General features: G+C 48.6%; 1 protein-coding gene across 1 annotated transcript in view; it reads right to left on the bottom strand.

The window, feature by feature from the left end:
- The window catches only part of EEF2K (eukaryotic elongation factor 2 kinase), an 89,239-nt gene that overhangs the window by 23,632 nt on the left and 57,261 nt on the right, over window positions 1-8,346 (bottom strand). The window contains exons 7-11 of the mRNA XM_011931910.1: window positions 4,993-5,142; window positions 4,489-4,621; window positions 3,794-3,921; window positions 2,567-2,768; window positions 703-770 (exon numbers count right to left, since the gene is read on the bottom strand). Of these exons, the coding sequence (XP_011787300.1) occupies window positions 703-770; window positions 2,567-2,768; window positions 3,794-3,921; window positions 4,489-4,621; window positions 4,993-5,142 (681 nt within the window). The remainder of the gene's footprint in view (window positions 1-702; window positions 771-2,566; window positions 2,769-3,793; window positions 3,922-4,488; window positions 4,622-4,992; window positions 5,143-8,346) is intronic.

Raw genomic sequence — 8,346 nt, 5'->3', positions numbered from 1 at the left:
CTAATTTTTATATTTTTTTGTAGAGATGGGGGTCTTGTCATATGGCCCGGCTAGTTTCAAACTCTTGGGCTCAAGTGATCTGCCCACCTTGGTCTCCCAATCTGCTGGGATTATAGGAATGAGCTACCATGCCTGGCCAATTTTACTAAGAAATATTTCAAACACACACACAAGCATAGACAGTATTATAATTTGCCATAATATACATTTGTGAGAATGCAAATAAGATGCCTTCAGTTTCTCACCACCAAGTCAACCCAAAGCTGTAGGAAATGTTCTGTTTATCTAATGGGAGAGCTAGGTGTGAAGAGCTAGAACACGTGGCTTACTGTGCTATGTGTTACACAGCTAAGACCCAGTATGGGGGCTCTATAGGACAACCAACACATGTGGGGTCAAACCAAACCTGGGGCTGAGCCTGGCATTTACTGCAAGATTGCATTGTTGCTGACTGGGAGTCCCTCTTCCCTAACCATCTCTGGGAACTGCAAGGGACCCACCTTTTCTCAGAGGAAAGCTCAGCCTTGGGCCGGAGGCTGACATTCATCTGCATCCTCCCTTATTCCCCCATCCTATGCCTTCCTGGCAGTGCCTGGACTGGGCTGCCCACCTCCAAAGCTGAAGATACACTCTGGGAGTGAATCCACTTCTCCTACCCCTGCCAGGGTCTGAAGCCTGCAGCCACCCTCCCTTCACACTCACCCGGTGGTTGTCTAGATGATCATGGTCTCTGGATGCCATGTTATCGAGGTCACTGAACACTGGCCAATCTGGGCAGGGAGAAACAGACATCATGTCCTGGTTCCACTACCGGAACATGCATTAAGACCAACCCATGGCCTAGGGCAGCCCATACCTGCCACCAAGCCATTTTTTTTTAAGCTTTAAAGAAAGGCACAAAAAAGGAGAATGTTATCAGCACCTGGAGGTTAAAGTTCTTCCTTGAGAACTTATTCTAAGTCTACTGTTTGCCAGCTACGTGATTCTGGCCAAGTGGTGTCACCTATGTGTGTCCTCAGGGTTGTCAAAATGCAATTATCCTTGTAATGTGTTTTTCAGCATATGTGCCTGGCCACCACTTGGTCCTCAATAAGATGCAGTTGTGAAGGAAGAAAAGACATTTGAATATTTGGGGCTCAAGAAGTGGGCCTTGGACAGCTTCAAAACCAACCATCTCCAACTGGGGGTGGTGCCTTATGCCTGTAATCCCAGAACTTTGGGAGGCTGAGGCAGGTGGATCACCTGAGGTCAGGAGTTTGAGACCAATCTGGCCAACATAGTGAAACCCCATCTCTACTAAAAATACAAAAATTAGCTGGGTGTGATGGCATGCACCCGTAGTCCCAGCTACTCAGGAGGCTGAGGCAGGAGAATCGTTTGAACTCGGGAGGTGGAGGTTGCAGTGAGCCAAGATCATGCCACCACATTCCAGCCTGGGTGACAGAGCGACACTCTGTCTCAAAAACAAAAAAACAAAAACAAAAAAACACCAACCATCTCCTGGGGGTTCCCTATCTCTCTCTCCTGTCCTCTACAGCCAAATCTGTCTGCCTGTTTTTATAACAGGCACTGTTTGTAAGAGCAGTGTTTACATTTTTAAATGGATGACAAAAATTAAATTTCACCATCTATAGAGTTTTATTGCAACACAGCCACTTCCACTCATTTAAGTATTTTTTATGGTAGCTTTCTGCTCCAAATACAGAGACTAAATGAGCTGCAAAGCTTAAAATATTTACTCTCTGGCCTTTCAAAAAAGTCTGTTGACTCCTGTTCCAGACTATTCTGAAGACCTTCCAGTGGAAACATGTAAAAGCTTCTTTAATGTTTGATACTAAAATCTTCCTCTCTTCCAAAGGTATCAAAATGAGAAAAACTAAAAAACTAAATAATAAAATCTTGCTCTCCTGCTCTGAGCCTGCTTCTGCTTACACTTTCCCTGAATACATGACTTCCATCTCTTCAGGCCAACACCCTGGGGTCAGTCTTGCCTCTATCCTTTCCTACAAACTCTCGTCTGAATCATCAGCAAACTCCATTCTTTCAGCGTCAGAAATAACGATCCTGTTTTTCTCCTTTGACCCATTTGTATCACGTTCATAGCTTTTCTAACATTGAACAATCCTCAGATTCCTGTGAAATCCCTATTTAACTGTGACAGGTGAACCTTTAACATAGTACTATTTTTATTTGTTAATACCTATTTAGATTTTTTAAAATCTATTTAGATTTTTTTGTTGTTGTTCGCTCTCTATACACACAAATTTTACATAAGGTTGGGATATAATTTTCTTTTTTGGCATGTCAAATTTATTATATGAGTTTTGCTGGTTTCATAAAACACACTGATAAAAGCTACTTTGTTTCCTACAATAGGGGTTGTTTTTATAGCATTTGGATGATCTGTTTTGGAAGTTCACTCAATGAAACTCACCTATAAAATCACTGGGGCCATGAACCTTTTTGATTAGCATGTCTGATTTTTCTAACATAAATGAAAGCCGGTTTAGTTCTGCTCTACCTGTCCCCTCCAATCACAGTGACTAAGGACCAAACTGTCACTCACGAAGGTGGTCTAGCTTCTGGCTGTGTGGTGTGGCCGAAGATGGGGAAGAAGGGAGAGAGTCGAAGGTCACATCGCTCATGTTTTCATCTCCAGAGTTCTCTGAAAGGGGACGGAGCAGGGGTGGCCGGCTCCCAGAGAGGGTCCTTACTCGGGGGCTCCCACATTTTTCCTCTGTTCCTCTCAAGATGGTCTTGGCTGATTGCTGGGGACATTAACAGGGATAATCATGTCACGCACGCACCCTCTGGGAAATAAAGGGCTCTTCCTGTTGTTCCCGCTAGCCCTGAAACCCCTTCATCCATAGCTCCTAAACATGTATTTTTTAGATACATTGTCTTAAAAAATAAAAAAGCAGGCCGGGCGCGGTGGCTCAAGCCTGTAATCCCAGCACTTTGGGAGGCTGAGGCGGGCGGATCACAAGGTCAGGAGATCGAGACCATCCTGGCTAACACGGTGAAACCCCGTCTCTACTAAAAAATACAAAAAACTAGCCGGGCGAGGTGGCGGGCGCCTGTAGTCCCAGCTACTCGGGAGGCTGAGGCAGGAGAATGGCGTGAACCCGGGAGGCGGAGCTTTCAGTGAGCTGAGATCTGGCCAGTGCACTCCAGCTTCGGTGACAGAGCGAGACTCCGTCTCAAAAAAAATAAAAAAAATAAAAAAGCAGTAGGGGATTAAACCTAAGGCCAAGAAAGGGCATCTGGAACAGAGGCTCAGAGGACTTGCCAGCATCCCCTAAAGCACTGACCACATTCCACGCCCAGAGCTGGAGAAAGCATCCCACTCTATGTCCAGCATCCCAAGCTGGTCTTTGCAGCATTCTGTTGTCTCTGGTCCAAGTAGCAATGGGAGGGATAGGAGTTATCTTGGTGAGGTGCCTGGAGAGCCAGGTCTAAGACTCGTTCAGTCATTTGTCAATACATCACACAAACACACACACACCACACACCTTCTCACTATCTCCACGCGCCTGTTCCCCTCACTCTGGCAAAAAAAAGATGGGCCCAATCTAAGCAGATACCAGCTGCTTGATTGTAAGGACACTCAGGAGGGCTTTGTGTACTGAGCTGGAGAGGACGGGCTGGGGCATGGGTGGGACAGATGCTTCCAGCCCGGTACTCGTCAGTTAAGCACTGCTTGACCTGGCTGTCACTACACAGGGGAGCAGGGCTTGCTTTGCGGGTAGCAGAAGGGCCTGCCAGGCCAAGCAAGATCATACTGGGCACCCACCAGCAGCTTGGTGTTCTGATTCACCGCGTCCCTCTCCCGGGGTGAGAGGTCAAAGGGAGCAAGGCCCATGCTCTCGCAAATCCGGTTGCAGGCATGAGAGTAGAAGAAGAGCGCCATCCCACGGACACCTGTGGACAGAGCGGGGGTGTCTGGAGTGTTGCTTTGCTCTGTGACGGGGACAGGCAGTGGTGGGCCTCATACACATGGCCAGGGCAGGTATAAAACGTGCCAAGCTGGGAGGCATCAGACATCCAGGCTCCCATCTCCATGATCTTGAAAAAGTGCATACAATGTCTCAGCCTGGACCGGGAGCGGTGGCTCAAGCCTGTAATCCCAGCACTTTGGGAGGCTGAGACGGGCGGATCACGAGGTCAGGAGATCGAGACCATCCTGGCTGACACGGTGAAACCCCGTCTCTACTAAAAAATACAAAAAACTAGCCGGGCGAGGTGGCGGGCGCCTGTAGTCCCAGCTACTCGGGAGGCTGAGGCAGGAGAATGGCGTGAACCTGGGAGGCGGAGCTTGCAGTGAGCTGAGATCCGGCCACTGTACTCCAGCCTGGGCGACAGAGCGAAACTCCGTCTCAAAAAAAAAAAAAAAAAAGTCTCAGCCTGTTTCCTGGGCTGTACAAAGAGCTCAGAGGTTTTAGCAGGGAGCGTGGTTTCTGCGGAAACAGCCTGGCTTTCCCCACCTACCTAGGTTGCCGTCTCCAAAGTCAGTGCCCGTCTCTGTGTGGATCTGTGGGTCAGTGTAGAGATCCCCAACTCCCTGGATGTCCACCACTATTAGCTGATGGCCGGAACGCTCAAACGTGAAGTGACTGAAGGCCTACAGGGGACAGGAAGGAAAATGAGATGTCAAGAGACAGGCTGAGGGCTGTGCAGCCACTGGCCACGCCTCTGCCCATGCTGAGGGGCTTTCTCTGCAAGGAGTTATATAGAGGAAAAGACAAAGGAAAAAGGCCTCTTCAGTTGGGCAGGGACCTTGAGCTGCAGGTCCTGTGGCCATCTGAGGTGACAGAAGCTATCATGGGGTGACGGGTGTCTCGTTACAGAGTCTCCTTCTGAATGCTCCAAGAGGTTTCTCTGGGGATGAGACTCCAAGCCCACAGGGACCTTCCTCTTTAGGGGCTGAGCCTGGCCAGGATCTCACCCCAAGGGCTGTGGTGGGCAGAGGGTGGTGGTGAGCCCGGGCCTCACCTGCGGCGTCAGGCGGATGTTGTCATCACGGACAAAGCCAGAGTTGGAATTGTACTTGATGTACTTGCCCTCGATGTAGTGCTCCAGGTGGAAGAGGGGCTTGCCCGGTCTGTCCTTCAGCTCAATGATGCACATCTGCATGATGTCCACCTGGTGGGATGGGGAGTGGGCTCAGGCGGGAGGGCCCAGGCGCACCTCCTCTGAGAAACGGCAAAGGGAGGGCTGAGAGGAACTCGCCTGCCTGGGCTCAGATGCTGGCTCCATCACTTACTAGCTCTCTATTGCCGGAGCTCCTGGTGATGCCCAGAATCTAATCTCCTCTTTTCCTTTCATTTTCTTTTAAATTAAAAAATATATATTTTTAGGCTGGGCACGGTGGCTTACATCTGTAATCCCAGCACTTTGGGAAGCTGAGGCAGGTGAATCACTTGAGGTTAAGAGTTCGAGAACAGCCTGGTCAACATGGTGAAATCCTGCCTCTACTAAAAATACAAAAACTAAGGCTGGGTGTGGTGGCTCACACCTGTAATCCCAGCACTTAGGCCGAGATAGGTGGGTGGATTACTTGAGCTCAGGAGTTTGAGACCAACCTGGGTAACATAGTGCAATCCCGTCTCTACTAAAAATACAAAAACTAAGGCTGGGTGTGGTGGCTCACACCTGTAATCCCAGCACTTTGGGAGGCTGAGGTGGGTGGATCACCTGAGGCCAGGAGTTTGAGACCAACCGTGGCCAACATGGTGAAACCCTGTCTCTACCAAAAATACAAAATTAGCCAGGCGTGGTGGCACATGCCTGTAATCCCAGCTTCTCGGGAGGCTGAGGCAGGAGGATTGCTTGAACCTGGGAGGTGGAGGTTGCAGTGAGTCAAGATTGCACCACTGTACTCCAGTCCTGGGCAACAAGAGCAAAACTCCGTCTCAAAAATAAATAAATAAAATAAAGATAAAAAAACTAGCTAGGCGTGCTTGCATGTGCCTGTAATCCCAGCTACTCAGGGTGTTGAGGCAGGAAAATCACTTTAACCCAGGAGGTGGAAGTTACAGTGAGCCAAGATCACGTCAGTGCACTCCAGCCTGGGTGACAGAGTGAGACTCTGCCTGGAAAAAAAAAAATTTATTTTAGAGACAGGGTCTCACTCTGTCACCCAGGCTGGAGTGCAGTGTCATAATCATGGCTCATTATACCCTCGAACTTCTGGACTCAAGTGATCCTCCCACCTCAGCCTCCCAAGAAGCTAGGACTACAGGTGTGTGTCACTACACGTGGCTCATATCTACATTTTTTTTTATAGAGACGAGGTCTCACTATGCTGCCTAGGCTGGTCTTGAACTGGCCTCAAGCAATCCTCTTGCCTTCCAGCATCCTCCCAGAGTATTAGGATCACAAGCTGCAGCCATTGTGCTCGGCTCTGTTTTCCTTTGAGTTTTAAAAGGGTACACAGCCACCCACTAGGAATGATATTACTAAGCTTCCCTTGCAGCTAAGTGTGGCCACATGACTGTGCTCAGCAATGGGAAGTGAGCATTGTGATGATGTAACTCCAGCCTGCCCTGTAAGGTGGAATCTGCTTGGGAGCCAGAACTGATTATGCGGTCCATGGCAAACCCCTGAGGGGATGGCAGAGAAAAAAGACCAAAGGAACCAGGTCTCTAGATGGCTTCAAGGAGATGAGACACCAGCCTACCCCAAGCCACCCCCCAACGCAAGACCTCCACACAAGTGAAAAAGAAACCATTTCATGTCTGCACATATTTTGGGTCTGTTTGCTAAGCAACTTAGACTATGCCTTACTGTAATACTGCGAATTTGGGCACATTTCTGAATTTTACCTCTCTGTGCCTCAGTTTCCTTACCTGCATAAACAGGGGCTCAGACTCAGTCTGTAAATTAAAGTTATTGATGCAAAAATAAGCCAGGCAATATTTGCTTTTATTTTTTATTCTATTGAGACAGAGTCTCACTCTGTTGCCCAGGCTAGAGTGCAGTAGCACAATCTTGGCTCACTGCAACCTCTGCTTCCTGGGTTCAAGCAATTCCTCTGCCTCAGCCTCTCGAGTAGCTGGGACTACAGGCACCCGCCACCATGCCTGGCTAATTTTTGTATTTTTAGTAGAGATGGGTTTTACCATGTTGGCCAGGCTGGTCTTGAACTCCTGACCTCAAGTGATCCACACCCCGGGCCACCCAAAGTACTGAGATTACAGGTGTGAGCCACTGCGCCTGGCCACTCATTTTATTTTTATCAGGAGCTACAATTCTAGAGAAATATAAACCAACCTCTAAACAGCAAAAATATAAACCAACCACTAAACAGTTTTCTCCCTGCAATAGGAAATTATAGGGAACTTTGACATTCTTTGCTGATTTTTTTTTTTTTTAACAAAGTCTATGTTTAATTTTGTACACAGAAGAAAATGTACAAATAGTGCATATGGTTTATAAAGTGGAGTAGGGGAGATTAGGGACTCTAGCTTGCACTTCTTGCCCTGTTACACAAGGACTCATCCTTGGTCCCCATGTCCCCCTCAATGCCACTTCCTGGGAGGATTAGGTCTAGGTTTCCCAAGGAAAAGACCATCCACGGAGAGTGGGTCACCAGACATGCAGACAACAGCTGCAGAGGCCAAAGGGGTCCTGATCTGAGAGGTGAGAACTTGCCCCAAATGAGGACTCAGTTGGCTCTGAGAATCAGCCTGAGGGGAAGGCAGGGAGGAGTGTTTCTCAGAGGGTTCTGCCCCAAAGGCTGGTTCCATCCCTACAAGGAAACTTACAGCAGGGCCACCTGCTGGGCCAGACGGCTCCCTGGGCAAGGGGCAGTGGCATAGCCACAGTAGACAGCCAGCACCTCCTCAAACAACCACATCCTTCTCCCTCCCTTAAGTCAACCACATTATTATTATTATTATTACTACTACTACTACTACTTGGGGATGGAGTCTTGCTCTGTCACCCAGGCTGGAGTGCAGTGGCCCAATCTCGGCTCACTGCAGCCTCTGCCTCTCATGTTCAAGTGATTCTCCTGCCTCAGCCTCCCAAGTAGCTGGGATTACAGGCATGCACCACCACGCCCAGCTAATTTTGTATTTTTAATAGAAATGGGGGTTTCACCATGTTGGCCAGGCTAGTCTCAAACTCCTGACCTCAGGTGAGCCGCCCATCTCAGCCTCCCAAAGTGCTGGGATTACAGGCATGAGCCACTGAGCCCGGCCTATCACATTATTATTTACTGGACACCTAGGCGCTAGGAGACAGCAGTGAACAAGATAAAATCAAATCTCTGCCTTCAGGGGAGAGAAGCACCTAAAATATTAACTAAATGAATGGCACACTAACTGCTCCAAAGAACAGAAA

This window comes from Colobus angolensis, unplaced genomic scaffold (assembly GCF_000951035.1).
Source record: "Colobus angolensis palliatus isolate OR3802 unplaced genomic scaffold, Cang.pa_1.0 Scaffold92, whole genome shotgun sequence".
Classification (NCBI taxonomy): domain Eukaryota; kingdom Metazoa; phylum Chordata; class Mammalia; order Primates; family Cercopithecidae; genus Colobus; species Colobus angolensis.
The sequence above is the reverse complement of the archived record's forward strand: the minus strand, read 5'-3'. Positions and strand labels throughout refer to the sequence as shown.